The sequence below is a fragment of the Marmota flaviventris genome, chromosome 3 (genome assembly GCF_047511675.1).
Source record: "Marmota flaviventris isolate mMarFla1 chromosome 3, mMarFla1.hap1, whole genome shotgun sequence".
In the NCBI taxonomy this organism is placed as follows: domain Eukaryota; kingdom Metazoa; phylum Chordata; class Mammalia; order Rodentia; family Sciuridae; genus Marmota; species Marmota flaviventris.
The window spans coordinates 96,306,622-96,328,307 of record NC_092500.1 but is presented as its reverse complement, the minus strand read 5'-3'; the positions used below and the strand labels follow the sequence as shown (position 1 = coordinate 96,328,307).

The following is a 21,686-nucleotide window of genomic DNA, read 5'->3' as shown; positions in this document are numbered from 1 at the left end:
AGTTTCCTTGCTTGAGGAAATTAAACTTGATGGCCTTCAAGGCCTCCGAAACTCTGAAATTCTAAGATCCTACCATTCTTATTTTGAGAAATCCCTTGAGTTCACAGTAAAAGCTGGTTAGAAATTGGTAGAAAAGTGGAATGAGGCAAAATCTTGCACTGAAATGGGCATTTGCAGAGAATGCTTGGCTCCCAGCTGACATGAGGACACAGATGGCATCCTGTGCCCCATCCCCCTAGAGATTGCTTACTTCCAGGACTTACCTTTAGGCAGCAGAGAACATCACCCAGCACTTGGAAGGGAAGGAGAGGTTTGATTTATGAAATGTAGGGTTCTCTGCCAGCTAAGCCTGTTAAGACACTGACAATAGCAAGGAATTTGTCAGGAATGAAATTGGGCTCAGGGAGAAACTGAGCTCTCCCTGGGAAAGAAACTCCACCCAATTCTCAAGGATGGAGATCCTGCAGCATGAGGGTGTGGCCCTAAAGGTGTGGAGCCAAGGAAAAGCAAATTAAGAGGAGGAAAGGGAAGGTTCCCGGAGGACCCGAGGGAGGGAGGGTGGGTGTTGGGGGAGAAGGCAAATGGAAAGGTGTAGAAGGGACAGAAAGATGGGTGGACAAGGACCAGGAAGAGAGCCAAAGAGCAAGGACAACATGTTGAGAACATTTCCACTCCTAACTCCTTCTCCTCTTGTTTGGGGGCCACCCACCCTCAATGTCCCAGGACATCATCATTAGGTCAAAATTCTGATACTTGTTCCTGTGAAGCTTCGTTTGTTGCTCAGCCACATCTAATTTTTTTTTTTTTTTTGGTTTGGTCAATACATGCTTGGTGCCATTTGTGTTTTCATTAAGTGTTTGTGCGACAAGGCGGTGACCTCTCCTACTGTTCCTCCATCTTTCAGAGGTAAGATCAGAACTAGGAGCAAAGTGAGACCCTTGATTCTTAGACCTCTTGTTTCAAATAATCAAAGCCCCTCCCCAGAGGGCTGGAGAAGGGGAATTAGAGAGAGACTTTCTTCCCTGAAACAATGAGTTTGGGGTAAGATGGAGTATTCCCACTGATCTCAAAAGAATTCTGAAGCTGAGCCCCAGAGCTTTCTCTTTGCTGAAAGATGCTCTCTGAGCTTCCATAGGGAGGGGACTCCTATGCAGAGGGTGGGGCCCGGGATGGAATATTGGAAGCTTCTCCCAGGGTTTGCAAAGAGGGAATCTGTTTCAGGCCTTTAGTGGCCTCTGGACTGGCTCTGCTGGGTGGGCCTTCTCAGAAATATGACAGGAAGAAGCAGTGGCCTTTGAAAGACCCTTTGTTTATACCATTGGTACTGTTTTGAGGGGCTGTGACGACTGTCTGAGTAACTCAGAGGTGGTGGGAGGAACAGAGTGATGAGTAACTGCCAAATGCTAAGACAAAAGACAGGAGAAGGAAAATCATGCTAGAGTGGAAGAGCCCTGGCTGGAAGATGCAAGATGGTGGCCTCTGGCCTGACTGTGCTTTACTAGGGGATGTGCATTTCTTTCTTGGTCAAGGGGTTGGACTGAATGACCCAATGCCTCGAAACCTCTAAATAATCAACTGCTCTAAAAAATAGAAACAAAGCCTGCAGCCCACCCAATGCACTTGGGGTGCTCCTCTGCCTGAGTGGCGGCCCTCCAGGCTCCCTGCCCCCTTCCAGGCTGAAGGCTGTTGCTGCCATCTGCTGTCAGACCCACCCAAGCGCTGCCGGGCGGGGCCACACCTTGACTTTCTTCCCAAACCGGAGTTATGATTTTGGCAACTTCTCCCTTGAAGACACTCTGGCAGCGGGAATACTTCTCCTTTGTCAGAAGCTTCTGTCCTTACCCAGGGGACTCGCCCCATCCCTTGACCAGCTGCGGGCTTGGGGTGTGGGCTTGGGGTGTGGGCTGAGCTAGGCTTCACAGCCCTGGTCTGGCCTCAGCCTTGCAGATGTTGCCCAGATCCACCCCCTCCGCTGGACACAAAGGAGGAGAAGCGGAAGTAAGAGAGAAGGAGAGGTTACTCTCTTGGGGAGCATCTGCAAAAATAATATTCATGCTGGTTGTTTGCCTCTGACATAGACGTTGTCCCTCAGATTCTGCCAGAGACGCTTAAAGCCCATTTCACTGGCCCAAGTCTCTCATTATATATGAAGGAATTAATATAATAACCAAATACCATATTGCCCTTGCTCTCTGTCAGGCATGAGTTAACCCTATGAGGTCTAGAGCGGACAGTTGGGAACTGGTGGAGGCAGGATTCAAAGCCAGAACCTATGCTCTGTATCATTTGACACTCTGCCTCTCTATGAGCCACTGACCAGAGAGGTTATGCAAATTTTCCAATATCAGCCATTTGGCAGAGGCAGAATTTCTATGAGCATCTGGTTCTCCAGTAAGTGCTTGTTTGCTTGACCTACCTCTCCCCTCTTTCTTCCTGTCTTTCCTTTCCTTTATTTTCCTTTCCTTTCCTTCCTGATAACATGTTTGCCCTGCCCTTGACCTGATCCCTAACTATGTGAGAGTCCATACTATTCTACACCGAGGCTGGATAAACACTATTTTTCTATAGTCACCTTTATTTATGATAGCCCACATTTGCAATGTAGATGTAGTTTCCTTCCCCCAGGACCTAGAAGAAAAATAGGTGTTTTCCCTGGACGCTTTAGGTCCCTGTTTCTTTTGCTGCTTGGTCGCCAATGTCTCTCCTGGGTATAAAAGCTGCTCTGTCCTCTGAGCGTCAGCCCTTAGTATGATGAGCATAGAGTGAAGGGCAACCTGAAGTTCTTTCTTTCCACACCAACATCAGACATGGAGAGACAGGAGGGAATGATCCTTCAGGATCCTGTTTCTCCATGTTTCTCACGTAGAAATTAATGCCCCCCTCCCACGCCTACGTAAGGACAATATTGAGAATGGAAAAGTATACTTGAAATAAAACAACAGCCAGAAAAGCTCATCCAAGGTCTCATCCACTCAGCTGCCTTTAATCCCAGCCTCTTCCTCCTCCAGATACATCCTCTGGCTGCTTCCAAAAGAGAGTATTTCCCTTTTATGCTTTTGTGTTCCACGGACGTGGATTTTGCCAACCAAAATGATCCTCAATGGGAAACAAGCACATCAAAAGCAAAGTGGTCCTGACTTGTAAGGGTAGAGGGGCTATTGGGGCACCCTAGGCTGTGTCCTCAGGAGAGGAGGCAACCGCAGCTTTGCTGGGGTGTTGCCCAGAGGAGGATAGAGCCAGAGGCTGACTCATGGAGGTCACATGACCAGGAGCAGCTTGCCTTTCATCTTTGCCTTGCCTCCAGGGAGTGCCAGGTCTTTGATCAGATGGTGTGAGAAGCTTTTTTCAAAATTTGCAGTTATCCAGAAGGATGAGCCTTTCACAGTTGGAAAAACATCACCCAATGTAAAAATTGCTGAACTGCTCTAGCAGTAGAGTCATCTGAGATTTTAGGATCTAACTGAGGTCCTCTGGTGAATTCTCTGACAGCGCTGCAGATTTCTCTGAATGCACTGCAAAGGTGGCCATGGTAGAAAGAGGAAGCATCCATCTAGTCCAACCTCATGGGTGGAGCTAAGATGGCTGGTGGTTGTTCAAAGCAGACTCTGGTGCACTGTCTGGACTCTCCTAATGGGGCCTTGGTAGGCAGTGAGCTTCCCGTGACTAGAGCAGTTGAAGCATGGTTCAGATAGTTCTTTGGTGCAGTTTTGTAGATGAGCTTCATGTGTTGGGAAGGAACTGTAAAGCCTCCTTTAGTCTGGAGTTTCTATAATCCAAAAAAGTAGGTAGAAAATTTAAATATGCAGCCAGATTAATGTTTAGAAATTTAAGATCTTCTCTTTGCATTCATTTTTTAGCTCTTCTTGAACAAAATGCAACACATACATATGTATATATATATCTAAATGCCAAAGGTACTCAAGAAATAGATGCATGTTTCCACAGTGAAAAAAAATAGTGGATGTGAATATATAACATAAAATTTACATATAATGAAATGTTCAATACATAGTCATTATAATATATTAAGTCATTTTTTAAAATAATAAAGTGAATGCATATTCAAAAAGAAAACATCTTCCTTCTTGAATTCTGCGTCTGTTACAAAGTCTTCAGTCACTTCAACGTGGCTTATTTTTCCATACAGAAGAAAATATTTCCTTTCTCAATTAATTTATTTAATTGAGCAATATTTATTTGGTACCTGTCATAAACAAGACTCTCAGGGACTTGGACTCTTTGTGGCAAGGAAGCCAAACACGTCTGTAAATAACTTTGTTACCAGGCAGGCTGTCATCAGTGGCTTTGCTAAAGGGCTGTGTAAGGGTCATAGCATAATGGGGAGACTACTTCTGACCCCTGTATCTGGGAAGGCTTCTTAGAGGAGGCAAGGTTTGCATTTGGTGGAAAAAAATTTTAAGAATTACTGGCAGAAGGACATAAAAGCAGAACTTTTAGTTTTGGAAATCAAAGTCCTAGGATTCCAAGGGCCCGTATGGGGTGTTCAAATCTTTCCTGGTGATTTGTGTTGATGGCATGTGTGTGGGAGGCAGGTGGGAGGGGAGGACTCGGAGGTTTTTGAGTAGAGAGGCATGGTTCAATAATCCAGAGACAGCATAGAGGATGGATGGGGTCCGGGAGTTGAGAGAGAATCAGGGGAGGGGTCCAGACTAGGGCCTGAGCTGGACTCTGGCAATGGGAGTGAACAGTCAGGAGGTAGAAACTCAAGACCTGAATGTGAAGGTGAAGGGGAAAGAGGGAACTTGGCAACTGGCCATTTTTGCTCTCTTTCCCCCCCTAGTAAAGCCTGAGCTATCTTAGGCTGCCAGGGAAATGCCCGAACTGGCTTCAGCTAGCCCACCTGGTCCAGCAAGTGCTGCTCAGGAAGGCTCTTGCGCCATCTTGTCTTCCTGTAGAGAATGTCTCCGCTTTGGCCTTCATTCAGGAGAATCTCACCCACTTTCACATGAATCATGGAAAGTTGAGCGCTGTGGGACTCCCCCACTGTTCACAGAGTTCCTAGCTCCTGGTTCTGAGTCCGCAGCCTGAGAACGATTCCTCAGTGACTCAAGTGCCAGGATTTCCACCACTTCCTATGGTGAAGAAGTGGGTTTTTTGGTTGCTTTATTCTGTTTCATTGCTCCCAATTATGGTGGCTTAGGCCACCCTTAGAGAACTGCTTCCTCCAGACTCCTCTGGCTGTTCAATAAACACACAGACTCCACAACAGGAAGTTATCTGATCCCTAGTTTAGCCATCTTGTAGCCAAACTAAGCACATCTGAATTTCTCTATTGTTTCTGAGAAGATAATTTCTCAGTCTCTGCAGAATTAGTTACAGGTCATCAAAGGAAATTCACTCATAGGGTCCTAATTAATTTCTCATGCTCAGAGCACCTTATTAGGCTACCTGAAAAAAGGTAAAGAAGCAAAGCAAGGCAATCTCAGGGTTATTTATTTATTTATTTTTACTCTGTTCTGTCCTCTCTTCTTCTCTTCTCTCACCCTCCGTCTCTGTCTGTCTTGTATTCTTTCTTTCTTTGTGGGAAGTAAATGTAAAAGGGAAGCAAGAAGCCAATAAAGATTTAAGTGGATGGAGACTGTGTCATCTCCATCCACTCCTCCCCTCCCCGACACCAGTTGGTCATTTATAGCTAGGCTCACCAGCAACTGTGATCCTCAGGGTCGAGTCTGCTAACCATAATACATTTTCTATGAGCAAATAGAAATTAACACAGATACAGAATAGCTAATGGTTGGGGGGGCCTGCATTAGAGATAGGAGCTGTCATGTGATTCAGGTTATGTGGGAAGAAAAGGAAAAACAGTTGTCAGTGTGGAAGGGGAAATCAAAGTCTTAGGATTCCAAGGGCCCGTATGGGGTGTTCAAATCTTTCTTTCTAGAAAAGAAGACTAGAAAAGGGATGACCAAGACCTGTGGGAGGCTCCAAGCCTCGAACCCATTTCTCCTAATAGTTGCTTCTTTTCAGAGGCAACTTGTGTACCTCCTATACCTTCTCATTTTCCCAGATCATCACTGTGTAAGCACAGCAGGTAGGTGAGGATTCTGCTCTGTTCACATTCCTGCGGGTGCAGAAATGTGTTCCTGGCATCCCCCATGGAGCCAGTGCATGTTTTACCCCTTCAGAACAGTGTAAATTCATCACCTCCAGTGGCCTGGGCCACCAGTAACCTTGTTGTGAGAGTCTCCAACAATGAATGCCACACTCTGGGACCCCTGTGCACCACAGAGTTCCAATGGTATTGTTCTCTGCTTCCTGGTTCAAGTTACCCAACCTTGGTGATGGAATGCTTTCCACTGTAGAGTGCCACAAGAAGCATTTTAGAGAGGCATGGAGAAGAAATATGTTATTCTTTTAGTGAAACATACAGAGAGGGCAGGGGTAGCATAACCTCCAATGACCTACATGCTCAGAAATGGTCTTTCGTGCCATAGGATAAAGCAAGATCCACAGTGGAGCAGAGAATGAGTCTCCCCTCAAGTTACTCTAATGGATGTGTAGAAGTCTCAAGAGCAGGATCTTCTGTTATTTATACCCATTCTACTCCTCTGTTTGGTGGATTCCCAGACATCCATTCTTTTTTTCCCCCATAAAGACTGCAAGGGTTGCCTCCTCTGGATTGAGGGTTTATCTGATGGGGGTGAGGAGCAGGATCTCTAATATAGATATTGGGTAATAGGAATAATCCAGAACAGGAATTTAAGAAGAGAGTTCATTTTGTTTCCAAATGTATTGGGAGAGGACCATTAAAATAATGGAAGCCCCTCGAAGCTGACAATGGATGATACTGATAAAACCTGACAAATCCGGGGCAGTGAAAAGATGAAGTTACATGCATTATGCAATAGTTACAGCTTCACAGCCTCTACTTCTGGCTGGACACAGCAGTCAGAAGCAGGGAGAATTGTTTTGTGCAATAATAACACTTGCTAATCCAAGACACATGACTCCGGTCCATGGTGAAAAGACACGGCACCATCACTGAAATCTAAGATGAAAGACAGTTGCCTCTTAACTTGGTTCCTCCACCCAGTCCTCTGGCTGCAACAGGCAGAGAATCTAATAATCAGGTGGGGATGTGGCTTAGATCAAAAGTGAGATCCAGTGGCCAGGAACTCACCCGCCCTGTGCATATGGAGGATGCACACCATGGAGGTGGGGTGAGAGGGGCCTTCCCAGTGGAGACTGAGCGGCAGTGAAAGGGAGTGGACTCCACCTGAGGGCTACAGAGCCATCCAAGGAGACAGAAAGTGCTGCTGAAATCCAAGGACCTGTCAGGGAAGGAGCTCACAATGGTTTCCCTTACGTGGCCTCACTTGGTGTATTATATTCCATTCTTGGCCACTCATGACTTTCACTCTTAGGAGGAGGATATTTGTAAAATTACAAACAAAAGGGATAAAAGAGTTGTTTAAAGAGCCCAAGGAGGATTAAACACAAGACCTCATTACATAACATTTGTGATTTCCCTCAATCAGCCTATTTTTTTAACCAGGAAGGGCAAGGTCAGGATCCAGTGAGGTATGAACGTGTGGGTATTAGGAGAATGGGCTGAGATGAGTCACCTTTCTCCTGGTCATCCCTGAGGGTGTGTCTGTAGCCTCCCCACTCCAGGAGCAAGGTTAGGCAAAATGTCAATTTCTAAGATGACTAAAATGACTTTATACACACTGCTTCATGAACCAGCTCGCTGATATTTTATTCCTTGCACTTAATGTGGGGCAACCTGGTGTTATGCAACCGAGTTGGGTTGGCAACATCTACTCAGCTTCAGGTATGGATGATGATGACAATAATAACAATAATAATGACGACCACAACCAAAGCAAACCCATTATCGGTACCGGCCACGTGCCAGACCACATGCTAGGTATGCAATCTAATTTTTTAAAATATTTTTTTTTAGTTGTAGATGGACACAATATCTTTATTTTATTACTTTTTATGTGGTGCTGAGGATCGAACCCATTGCCTCATGCATGCAAGGCAAACGTTCTACCACTGAGCTACAACCCCAGCCCATATGCAATCTAATTTAATCATTACTCTTCCCTGCATGATCGGCATTGCAGCATCTGCTTTATACACGAGGAAACTGAGGCATGTCAAATAACTTTATACGATTCTAATTCTTTCTCCTCAAAACCCTCTTCTTACTGTGGAAGTCAAGCAGAAAATTGTGGAGGTGTGCAAGAACCTGAGAAGAGCAAAAATGAATTTGAACAAATGGAGAGATTACTCACAGCAGGCGCAAAGGCTCCAAGCTCTCCCTTGAGGCAGCAGGATAAACTTCATTATTTTTTATCATTCCCAGTTAAATTGAATGCATGCCTAAAAAAATAGCCCGGTTGCAGGAGAGTGCCCAGATGGGAAAAGGGTTGTTAGAGAGGGCTGGGGAGGATGGCTGGGGAGGGTGATGGAAGCTAGTGTCTGCCTGTCATCCTTTGCCTGCAGAGGATGCAGAGGACCCTGGTGTACATGAGATCATGCTAGATTTTGAATGCCTCATGAGGAAAGTGAGAGGAGATAAAAGATATTTGAAGTGTTAGAACAATGATAGTATCAGTGCTGTCTAATAAATACCTGGTGTGGCATGAAAGTGGCACAAGCACCCTCAAAGCGTCAATTAAATTAGGTGGAGTGAGAAAGAGAAGTGGGGCAATTGCAGGCTGTGCACACTCATCTTGTCTTGTGGTGGGGACATCCACGTACCCTCCCTGCCTAGGGTGTGAATAACCTCCAGCCCTTTCCTTTTGATGTCCCTCTGAGCCTGCACTGCATCATAACTGTCCTGGGCATGACAAAGCACCCCTGCAGCTGACATAAATCAGAATAGCCACCGCCATGTGCACCCTGCCCACTCTTTTGGTTCCTAGGTTTTATGACCAGTGGGCTCCCTTCTTCTCTGCTGAGATTATGGCTGAAAGCTTTTGTTAACACATGCACATTCTTAATCTGTATTAGATCCCAGGTCTCCCACCCCGTGATTTATGCATTTGCCTGTCTTCTGTGTTGAGTTCCGAAGAATTGGAATTTGTGTAAAGGTTACGCAGGAGTAGAAAGCACATCTGGAGCTGTCTCAAGCTGCACACTTTTAAAGGCCCCAGAGCTGTCATCTTGAGCTGTAGGAAATGTAACACTGGCCCAGATGAACAGCAGTGCCCCTGTCACGAGGTACACACAGGCCAAAGCTCAGGGGTGGCAATGCTAGCCTGAAATGTTCAATCAGTAGGTGATCAGACCATTAAACTATAATTAGGTGTTATAATTATTGAATACCAAAAGGCATTATAATAATAGAAGTTGTATCTTCCCATTTTATATCTCATCTGGGATCAGATTAGTAGCCTATTCAATATAAGGACTTTGAGTAATAGCTGCTGGTCTGCAGGAGGCATCACTTTGATGAAAGTTGCTAGATGAGCTGTTTGATGGAAGCCCAAACACTTCTCTGGTGGAAAATGGAAATTGACCTGATGATGTTGCACGGAGACCTGGAAATTTCAAAGGCCTACCAACAAAACAAAACATCCAAAATGTCCAATAAAATAAACAGTCTCTCAATCTCCCAAAACAAAAACAAACAAAGCCTTACTTTTGGTCTCTAAAACACAAAATGAAATGTAAACAGTTGTCATAAAACATTCTATTTTTAGAAACAGGCTGTATTAGAGAAATGAGTATATAAATTCCTGAGAAAAAAACCCAGAATTATGCTTACATTTGGGTGCATATGAGTGGATGAACAGGTAAAGTAGGCATATTGGGAACCAGGTTGATAAGGTGTTTTCAGGATTTATGATGAAACGGTGATGGTTTATGGCAGCTTTTCCCCATTTTAGCAGAGAAGCCCACACACGTGGAAAAACTGAATTTTCTTATCGACTCTGACAGTAACCTTTTCGTCCCTTTTGTTTTTTTCTTTTCAGAACTCTCTTCGCTCACAAATCACCAGAAAAGCCAAAATGTTGGTGTTACTGGCTGGTATCTTTGTGGTCCACATCGCCACTGTCATTATGTTGTTTGTTTCCACCATTGCCAACGTGAGTCATGTTCTTTTGTTCATTCATTCATCGAGGAATTATTTGAATATTTACATAAAGTGCTACAAAAGAAATTTAAGCCATAATGCCTGCCCTTTATGAACTTCCAGCTTAGTTGAAGAAATAAAATAAACACACCCTCACACTTCAAACAATTCAATAGCTAAAGGCCACCAGTCACTAGGCTGCATGAGTGATCCCGCCAGGGCTGTTGGTGTGGAGGCAGGAGGATGCAAGGAGCTTCCTCGGGCTTTAGGGGAACCTTCCTCTCAGCAGAGGCCCCCTGTGCCATGCAATTGGAGAACTGAGAGATGAGTGGGGTTTCTCCAGGGAAAAATGGACAGTGCAAGGACCCAGGGATGCATTTGAGGCAGGAGTGCTAGGAAAGGTGTGTCCCTAGGAAGAATGTGCTTTGTTCTGAGGATCAGGACACCCATCTGGCTGGAGCAGACCTTCCCAACCTTCTGGGAACCTTGATTGCAAGAGGGCATGGAAGTGAGATGATAGGAACTCTTGCCAGACTGATGAATTCAAGTTTTGGGTAGAGAGTAGCGTGTGAAATGGAATTTTGCACCATTTACATGGTGACCCTGAATTAACTTGGTCACACATAAAATTATCAAGCTAAGGTGGTGTCTTTTCTCTCTCTCCGAACCTTGGGCTACTCTGCCCTCTAGTGGTCATTTTTAGCACTAAATTTGCTTTTATTGTGCTTGTCTCAAACAAGACAGTTGGATTTACACACAAAGGCAATCAATCTGCGAATGATGGTTCCAGAATCTGTTTAAGTCTCAGCTACAGTTAAGGAATAATTAGGTTTTAAAAGTTACAGAGAAGAGCTTTGCAAATGTTGGTAGGTGTGAGTATAAGCAAAGCTAACTTAATCATAACTGTAGTAAGCCAACCCCCCACTCATTCTGCCTCTTTCAGATTTTGTCATCTGCATGCCAACCCCTACATCTCTCAGGATAAGAAGTCTGATAAACTTCAAAGCATGTTAAGGGATGCCCATGTGTTTCATATCTGGGCCTTAAGATAGGGCTTGGCACACAGGAGCTTATGGAGAGCTTATGGAGGCACATCCTTGGTTTTGCTTTTCCAGTATATGGATGTTTTATGTGCTTGTAGACAGGATTCTGCATTGCTTTTCTTTTTTAAATATATACTTTTTTAGTTGTAGACAGACACAATACTTTTGTTTTATTTATTTATTTACTTTTATATGATGCTAAGGATCAAACCCAGTGCCTCACATGTGCTAGGCAATCACTCTACCATGGAGCTCCAACCCCAGCCCTCTGCATTGGTTTTCTATTTCAGAAGGGTCACTGTTTTTCTTGGGCTGGGCAGGAAGGGATGCTGGTACCATGGTGAATTGGGGGGAGATATTCTAGTCCCTCTTCTGTTTTTATCTGCCCCCACAATAAAGCTCTTGCTGCATTATTTTACTTTGTATTTACTTTGCAAGTTGTGAAAGTTGAAGTTGGAACCTTCTGTATAAGTGAAAATGGCATATTGACGACCCAGATTCATTATTATTTTCCCAGGAGCCCCCCCCTGTTTCTTAGTTGTCTTCAGTCAGACATTTTTTTTTCTTAACCCTTGAGTTTCTTGTGAGCCAGACCCTTAAAAGACGATCTTGAGAGAGTGGATAAATTGTGCATACTTAATACCAGTTTCCTCATCTAGGGTTTTTGTTTCTGAGAACCTTAGAATGTTAAACTACTATGAGTGAAATTATTTACATTTAATTTTTTTTCAAGCCACAAGGAATGTAAAGTCCAAAGAGACTAGAGGACCTTTTTCTGGCTCATGCATTCTCTCTCTCTCTTATCTCTTGGAGCTTTTGTAACTTCAGGCAACTTTAATTGGACCTTATTTCCACCAAGAGGTAGTCTGCTTAGCTGTATTTATGGCTACAGAGGGGGTGTCTTGATTAAGATTTGGTTGTGATGTAAGTTGATTTGTTATTTTATTTTCTCTTTTTTTAAAGTAGAGGATCAGTTTTTAATCACCTTTTTGCTTCTTTCTGGTTTCAGGTTTGGGTGGTTTCAGATGATATTACATCATCCGTAGGTCTTTGGAAGAACTGTACCGGGGGTAACTGTGGCCAAGAACTTATGTATAGCAATGATGGTATGTAGAAAGATGTCAATCCACTGCCAACAATGGGTGTGGTCAGGGGAATGCCCAGTGTCTCGAGTGGCCTAATGCCCTTGCTCTCCCCACCCTGTGTCTGCAGATGCCCTCAAGGCTGTGCAGGCCTTCATGATCCTCTCCATCATCTTCTCTGTCATCTCCCTCCTGGTCTTCGTGTTCCAGCTCTTCACCATGGAGAAGGGAAACCGGTTCTTCCTCTCAGGCGCCACCATGCTGGTGTGCTGTGAGTATCTTGGGGGCAGACTCTGGTTTATGTGGGAAGCGTTTTTAAGTGAATCTTCCTGTGGGTTCTTCTGGATACTTCAACAGATTAACATATGGCTCTATGAAATTGCCTTCTACATTTTTCTCCTTGGATTGCTTAGATTGATCACTCCTCATCTGCTATACTGTTCAAAAAACTAGTGTTCCTGGCAGCTACCGAAGTTGGGGCATGCCTATCAGTAGTGCTTGCATAGGGGACTTTTGAAGAAGGTGGGAAGGTGGGAATCCTAGGAAGATGCAACTTCTGCAACCATGCAAGCAATTATTGCAGTTCTCAGTCTTCTCTCATCCCGAGTACACTCAGTTTGATGGAAGTCCATGTCCTTTTGTACCTCTGAACAGTCTGCCTAGACAGGGGGGTTCAGACAGGAAAGCCAGGTATTGATAGTATTCAATGTTTTGCTTCACACTTGCAGCCTCACAAACTGGAGTAGATGTGAGAGCCCACCCATCTCTATTTTATCAACACCATCACCAAGCTTAGTCCACAGCAAACCAAAAGCACTACTGTTCAGAGACAACCAGTGTTTGCTTTTCCATTGCTATGAAGGAAATAGGATTAAAAAAATTATATATATATATATATATATATATATATATATATATATATATATATATATAATTATATATATATATATAATAGGTAGATAGATACATCTACCTATATATAATCTTTCCTTATTATTAATTATAAAACCCATTTTTCTTGGTTAAAACAAGAATAATAACAACACTTTGTCTTCCGGCAGGGCTGTGCATTATGGTCGGAGTGTCCATCTACACTCATCATTATGCCAATAGCAATAGGAACTTTTTCTCGAACAGCCACCACGGCTACTGCTTCATCCTGACCTGGATCTGCTTCTGCTTCAGCTTCATCATTGGCATTCTCTATCTTGTCCTGAGAAAGAAATAAAGCTGAACAAGTGTATGGGGACCTGGGGGGGGTGGGAGGAGGAAGCAGTTGAATCTGGGAGGGAAGTGGAAGTCATTGGGCCGGAAAAACCAAGAGAGGGGAGGGAATGGGGAAGGGGAAGGAAGGGTGGGAGAGGTCTAAGCTCAAACCATTACTGGGAAGATTCTCTATGGTCTAGCCCCTGCCCTTGGGAGAAAGTCAATGACTTGTACTTTGATGCTCCCTGATAGGGGCCAGAGGGCCTCCCTCCAGCCACCAGACTTGGCCTCCAGCTTGGCCTCAGTTACACGCACCTCCTGAGGTCCCATCAGCTGCCATTCTATTGGCTCCACTTCTGAGGGTGAATCTGGGTCACACACTGGAGATCTTGCAGACCTACTGCACCAAAGCGGTACAAGTTCTGGCTGGAGCAGATACTCTCTCTGTGCTGACTGTCTAAGTCTGGAAACCACCCTGCCCTCTGACCCAAAGCAAATTATCACTTTACCATATGAAGTGCCTACAGGAAGGCTTTGGCCCGAGAACCATCGTCCCTCTTTTGTGGAGATGCTTAGCTCCATAGAATTGGGTGGCATTTGTGACAATAGCAGAGAAGAGAGATAGTTTATAGGGCCAAGTTGGTGGGTTGGCTAAATCAGGGGCGGGGCGGGGAAGAAAAAAAGCTTTTCACCATGGAAGGCCTGGGGGATGGGCAGAGCCCAGGCCAGACCTCTTACATTCTGTCCCTCATGGAGACCTCTTCCCACAGACTCTGCTAGGCTCTCATTTAAAGCGAAGGCAGCTCTTCTGGAGTTTCTCTAGAGCAATCAATGACCAATTCAGTAGTGAAAGCCCCATGCGGATTGTGGGATCAAGGGACACTCTTGCCACAGTGCTATGCCAGGGTTATGTTTTTAGGATTCCCCTCAATGCAGTCCTAACAGGAGAGAAATGGGCATGATTTCATGTAATACACTCCTGTTATTCTTTTTCTAAATTATGAACTCTGGAGGAAGTTTTGTCTAATTATCCATACTGGGGGGTCAGGGCTTCAAGGTCAGGGGTCACTCTAGCTTTGGCTGGAATGGTCACCTCTCAGAGGCCCTGCCCATCCCACTTCCCAGGTGAGGCATAGCAATTCTGGGAGCAAATTCACACACACACATACACACACACAAACACACACACACACACACACACCAAAACCAAACAACAGGTCCTTGGGTGAAAGGTGCTATATAATTGCAAAGTATTAATCATACTATATTTTAGTCATAATAAGAACAGAGTGCCTGCTCCCAGGAAAATAAAAATCCCATGAGATAAATAAAAATACAGGTGATGGGAAGATACTTTCTTAAAGAACAAAAACTCTTGGGGTACCCAGTCAGATGGTAACCAAGCTATCTGCAGCCACAGGAGCGTTTCTATATAGGATTTAGAAGTAGTATGTTATTCCTGGTTCAGCAGGCAGTGCTCTGCCCTAGAGCAGCTACTTTAAGCCATCTCAGATTCTACCTAGAGGAGTTCTTTTTCTTTTGGAAGACTTTTCCTTTATTGCCCTTAGAGGAAGATCTACCCCAGGAAGAGTCTGAGACATCTTGCCCCCTTTCTTTCTTCTAGCTTTCTCCTCATCCATTTCTTATATAACTTTCCTTTTTTAGGGATTTGTTATGCCATAATTGCTGGTATTTATGTAAAGGGACTATTACTAAGTATATTTCTCTATGTTTATTCTAGTTAAGGGAATGTGGAAGGCAGACCACCATGTTATACCTGGACTGAGAGTAGAGACATTGGCCAGAAAAAAAAAATCTGTGGAATAATGAACTTTTCAATTATGATTTGATTATCACATAATTGTAGAGGGCTGTCTTAAGTGCAGAATCATACCTACATATCAGATCTACCCCAAAGACATCTTTCATTTTGTTAAAAAGTTGAACTATGACTGGAGCAAACCATGTATTCCCTTGTCTTTTACTTTTTTTCTGTGACATTTATGTCTCATGTAATTTGCATTACATTGGTGGGTTGTTCTAGTACTGTATTTGGCTTCTTCATTCATAGATTATTTCATATGCTATAATTGTAAATATTTTGATACAAATGTTTATAACTCTAGGGATATAAAAATAGATTCTGATTCCCTTCACTGTGTGAATGTTTTCTTTCAAAAAATGTGGGAAAATATGGGTCATAGTGATATCCCTCATTAAATTGCCTATCAGTTTGATTTGAGACATTAAGCTGCCTTCTGGTAATACCATAAGTATTCCTGCAATAACTCTTTCAGGCAAATGAATGTTATTAAGTATAGTTTTGTCTTGCTTTAATTAAAACTCTTAGGCAAAAAAAATGGAATTTCATAAGCTAATACATTAGAGAGAGGTTATGAACTTCAATCAAAATGGCTTGTGACATTAAGAAATGAGACACTTGGAAAGTTTCCTTGAAATAATCAGTTCCTCTAATGTGTTTCCAAAACATAAAGGATTCACAAAGGTACACATCACACGTATTTGCAGAAGCCCATTCATTGTATCACCTGGGGCAACCCTGGGTAGCTCTGTGAGTGAAGGCAAGCTTAACGGCCTTCCTTCCACGAGCCATAAGGACTGGTATCAACCGTGGGAGAGCAGGGTGTATACTGTGTATCCCAGTGTCAAGTCAACACCAATATGATGAGCAATCTTCCAGTCCCCTCAGGGCTTGGATGAAAACACTGCACAGAAAAAAGCATCCAAAGCATACAATGGATCCTGAAAATAAAATTTCAACATTTTAAACTGATCAAATTGCATTGATTCTCGGTGCCTTTTCAGAGGTCCATAGATTGTTTTTAGGATACCATCTTAAGAGGTCTGTGTCCCTCCCTCACTTCTTACAGGGTTGCTTTCCTGTGTGTTGTACCCCAGCCCTTCAGTCAAAGATCCAACCTCTTGGCCATCCCTCCATCCCCTGCCCCTGAGAAATTTTTACTTAGGACCTGCAGAAACTCCCTGCTCTACTCAAGTTATCCCCTGCAAGAGGGTATTTCCCCTAATACCCCCTAAACAACAACAACAACAAGAAAACCTCTGCATACTGGTTGGGGGATGTAGTTGTCAGGATTTCCAGAGACATAGAACCAACAAGATATGTAGAGAAAGTGGGACCCCCAATGCCTGCCCTGGGATTGGTTGAACCCAGAGGCATTTTCCCACTGAGCCATATTCCCAGTCCCTTTTATTTTTTATTATGAGATAGGGTCTTGCTAAGTTATTAAGGCTGGCCTCAAACTTGTGGTCTTCCCGCCTCCGTCTCCCAAATTGCTGGAATTACAGAGTGCTGCTACCATGCCCAGCTTACAAAGAGATTTATTTTAAGGACTTGGGTCATGGGGTTATGGGAGGCAGGCAAGCCCCAAATCAGCAGGGTGGTCTGTTAGGCTAAAGACCCAAGCAAGAGACATGGCAGTGGTTCCAACTGGAAGGCTGTCAGCTGAGCATTCCCTTTTACTAGGGGAGGCCAGTCTTTTGTTCTACTCAAGACTTCAACTGATTGGATGTGGCCCACTCCCATTATGGAAGGCAATCTGCTTTATTCAAAGTTCACTGATTTACATGATAATCTCCAAAAACACTTTCAGAGACATCTCACAATAATGTTTGGCCAATTTCTGGGTAATGTGACCCAGAGAGGTTGACACAAATAACTATTATGATATGAAGGAGCATTCTTATCATGAATAATGTACCAGCTCACTAAACATTTTTTAAAAAGACTTGAAAGAAGTTGAGACAGTGGAAAGCCTTATGTTTACAGTTGAACCGCGGTCTTCTAGGTAGTGAAACAGCAAGACCTGGTTATCCTGCAAGGTGAGCTGTGAAAGGACAGGAAATTGTCAGAGTCCCTTGTGTAGAGCAGCTTAATAAATATGTGTTAAATCTCTTAGGTAGAATCAAATAGAATGGTTAAGTGGTTAAGTAAATACTCAGGAGAAATTGGTCCAAACATGAGGACAGAGAAGACAAACTAGAGTGCTCTCTGTTGCCACTCAAGAATGGGGCTCACAGGCATATAACTTGCTCATCCATCAAGGTGATAAACGCCAACTGCCGAATGGTTAGAAGACAATGGCTTGGATTCAGCCACTGCTGTCCCTTTTCAGAACCCCACTGGCCTTTAGGCACAGAAAGAAAGGAAAAAAAGAGTCTCAGCAAGCCCTTGAAAGAGAAAGGTGGCAATATTGAATAGGATTCATAAAGAAAAGAAAAATCTGTTTTCTCAGAAATAGCCAGAATACACCAAAATATAGATAAAATACCCCAGCAGAAAATATTTAAATACATTTTTAAAAAGGTCTGGGTTCTGGGGAACAGAGGGAAATGGACTAGGGTGTCCATTGCTTGGGAATTTTGCAGTGCATTCCGAGAGGAGCCAGTCATTTTAAAGATTCATCTTCAGTCCAGAGTGGGTCACAAGTCCCTTTATACACAGCATCGGGATACACAGAGCCCAAGGGAAGGTGGTTTCCCACCTGGTCTTCTTTTCCTAAAGGAGCCACATGGGGCTGCTCCTGGGGCAGAGGGTGACATTAAGACATGCACTGATAACTGCTGGGTATACATGCTCCTCCTAGGTGCTGCGGGCATAGGAGATGCGCCAGACTCGTTTCCTGTCTCCCTGCAGCTCACAGTCTAGTCTGAGGATCAGTTTCATATCCAGAGGGAATGGAAGGAGCTCTGCAGGGGTGTGGAAGAGATGGGGCACCACTGCCTGGAGGATTTTCAGATCCTCAGCCCTTTCTCATGACCCTGTCTCGTGCCTTAGGAGCAATCAGCTGACAACTCATGTGGATTTGACCTTGCCTGCATCTCTCACTTGCCAATGTTTCCTTGTCCCCGATTCTACTCTCTTATTCCACATCCTCACTGGTAAAAAAAATATTCCAACAGCCTCCCTGCCTTTATCTACAGTCTCTCCAGCCTGATGTTGGGATGGGTGTGGTGGCTGTCAGGCTGGGAGGACCAGGGGCTAGCCTAAAATGTCAATGCACGCATTCTTAGGATAGGTTCATACTGGATCTGCTGGTGAGCTGCCCCTCTACCAGAGTCTACAAAGTGAGCCCAGATTCAAGAATGACCGTACATATATGCAAATGAGGGACTTCATGATATCAGGAGATAAGTTGAACAAGAGGGTGAGAAAGAATGGATTGTTGGTCTCTTCCAGATTTAGGGATTAGTTGGTCCCCCAAAACTATTGGAACTCAGGGCATATTTTCCACAGGAAAATTTCAGGCTATTATCCTTGTGATCTGGCCTAAAAAGACTTTGGTCATTTAGCTAGGAAACTTGATTAATTGATTACTAAAGTTATTTTCAATGGGCTATAACTTGTTTAAATTCTGGAGCCTTCTTCTGCTCCTTAAAACCCTTCATGGGAAGTGGGGTGCATCTGATGGAGGGCAGGATGGAGAGTGCATTTGGAAGTCAGGGCCACTTAGGGCAAGGGATGACTTCTCCTGACCTTTCTCACATTTACCATGCTGTGTGGTGCCCAGCATGACCCTGTCTGGATGGGTAGATGCGTACTTTTGTATTTTTGCAAAGTGGGCGTTCTGAGCTGGGACTGCTTATTTCACTCCCTTAATCTTATGATTAAGAGTCGGTTTTGGTTCTCCTGCTGTATTAGCATAAATTCACACTTAACTTAAATTCAGCTTACTTAGGAATTTTTGAATGATTCCAACTCTTTAGCATTGTAATTTACAGAATTTTGGGCATTATGAAATCTTACTGTTTTAAATTTGATTTCACCATTTCTCTATCTTACAAAATGCTGACATAGAGCACGTATATATTTATATTCATTTTTTCTTTTTGTACTGGGGATTGAACCCAGGTTGCTTTACCACGGAGCCATAGCCCCAGTCCTTTTTATTTTTAATTTTAAGACAAGGTCTTGCTAAATTGCTGAGGGTCTCACTAAGTTGTTGAGTCTCAGTCTCCCCACTTGCTGAGGTTTCAGGCATGGGCCACCACACCTGGCTGTATTTATCATTTTTAAGGTGAATCAAGATTAAATTTGTTTTGAGTATTTAGGTACGATTTTGCAATAGTCCTTGAGTTAGCTAGCATTGCAAAAATCAAGTCTGTACTGGCTTTATGAGTGAAATGAATTATACTAATTAATCTGACATTTAGTTATCTTGTTCTTAAGAAATGTTAAAACCATTCTGGCAGTAATATTTAAATCCAGACTTCTTTCCATAAACCAGCCTATGAGATTCACTTCAATATGGCACACCAGAACAGACTCTACTAACTTCTGTCCCCTGAGTAATTCAAATTCTGCATTTCTCATTGTATTTAATACTTGTCAAAACCTCTAGGGAGATAAAAGGTAAATGCAGACAATTATTAATTGTTCAGTTAAAGTTCATTTCAGCCATCCATACCTAAACAAAAGAAAATAAATAAACATGCTAGCCCACTCTTTTTCACTCTAATATTTTACCTCTTGCCATCTCTTCGTAGGCCAACTTCTTGAACATGTGGCTTATTATTTCTGCCTCCACCAGATCCTATCCTGACATTTGTGGGGCCCAGAGTAAGAACAGAGAGGTGTGCACACCATATGACTGAATATATCTAGAAGATCAGGATCCAATTTAAAATGCTCAGCGTCCATGGAGTTCTGGGGAAGTGTGTGGTTTTTCAGGGGAGAGTTGGTACTGGGCCTCTGGCTCATAGCCTGCCGTCCTTAGTCTTCGCTTCTCTGATCCATTCCTCATCACAAGGGACTCAGTGCACACCTCCAAGGCTTGTCTTCACCTTTCCTCATCTTGCAGAGGACTATTCCTCCACTGTCCCTTGGACTAGGAAGACACACACCTGAGCTGTGATGTGCTTTCTGTGTGCCACGCTCAGGGAAGGGGCCTAAGAGTGAGCAAGGTGCATGGCGTTTGGGTCCTGGAGTGTCAGAATGGAGTCCGGAAGGAGGGGCAGGCTCCAGGTGGGTATGTCCTTTGGCCCTGAGCCCTAGAACTTCATGTGCCTGGGAAGATGTGACTGGAGGACAGTTGGGCAGAGAAAACTCCTCCTGCCCTATTGAAGGACACTGGGCTCCTGGTTCCCTTCTGACCCCCTCTCCTCTGACTTACCCAGCTTATGTGCTTCTGCCTTCATGTCTCCAGAGTGATTTCTCTCACAGGGATCAATAGACAGTCACTTTCTCAAATCCAAGGAATGTTCTTAGCCTATACTTTCTTTCTTTTTTCCCTTCATCTCTATTTTTCTTGGCCTTCTGCTCATCTTATCTCTGTATTCTGCACGAGTAACTTAATTAAAACTCATAGAATTAATGACTACCTTTCTTGTAATGGATCTAGAATCTGCATTTTTGACTCAAATTGGGCCCATAGGAACCCTGAATCTACTAGGCTTCTCCCTCCCCTTTCTTTCGTCTCTCCTTTCTGAGGAACTAACCACTCTGATGCACAGGCCACCAGAGACCCAACTGTCACTCATGATTCTTCCTTTTCCCTCATTCTTCCCATCTAGTGAGTAACCTTATCTCATTGATTTGAATTCCCAAGTATTTCTACGTGTTCCTTTTCTTTCCATTCCCTTTGCTATGATCTTAGTTAAGACATTTAAAAGCATTTATTTAACATAGATGACACGCTCTTGTAATTCACTGCTTTAATTCATTTACCACTCGATTGCAAAACTGATTTTCCAAAAAGGAAAATACGATCGTGCCATTCCCCTGCTTTAAATCCTTTGTTGGCTTCTTCATGCTGTTCAGGATAAAATTCAGAGTCTTCAACATGGCTGTCACACTGCCTTTTCTCCCCAAGCCCACTCTATCCTTGACTTAAAACATATTTACTCTATGCTTTGGGGAGTGCTTGCCCACATGCTATTCCTTTTTCCTGATGGTCCTTCCTTCCTCTGCTATCTGGCTCCCTCCTCCTGATTCCTCAAGACCCAGTGCATCCATCATTGCTGACAGGGTGGCCTGACTGCCCAGGCTTCGTCAATATTTCCGTCACACATTCCATCAGACCATTTTTCACAGAATGTTCTAGTTGTGGGTTTAACCACATTCTTCTCACTAGACTGTGAGCTCCACAAGGGCAGGGAATTCATTTTTCACTTCCTAACCCTCAGCGTTTAGCATGATGTCAGCAGATGTTCAGCACAGCTGGATGAGAGGTGCTGGGGAAGGTGTGGGCATGTCATGATGGGTGACAGAGCCTGTCTCCTACAGTGCAGGTTGTCCCAGTGCATGAAAAGTGCTGTTGATGCTGG

General features: G+C 43.8%; 1 protein-coding gene across 2 annotated transcripts in view; it reads left to right on the top strand.

Annotated features, from left to right (window-relative positions):
- The window catches only part of Emp1 (epithelial membrane protein 1), a 30,237-nt gene extending 14,699 nt beyond the window's left edge, over positions 1–15,538 (top strand). For both annotated transcript variants that reach the window (XM_071610130.1, XM_027955995.2), the window contains exons 2-5: positions 9,951–10,064; positions 12,104–12,200; positions 12,307–12,447; positions 13,238–15,538. In XM_071610130.1, the coding sequence (XP_071466231.1) occupies positions 9,951–10,064; positions 12,104–12,200; positions 12,307–12,447; positions 13,238–13,404 (519 nt within the window). In that variant the 3' untranslated portion in view covers positions 13,405–15,538. The remainder of the gene's footprint in view (positions 1–9,950; positions 10,065–12,103; positions 12,201–12,306; positions 12,448–13,237) is intronic.
- Positions 15,539–21,686: the final 6,148 nt, after the last annotated feature.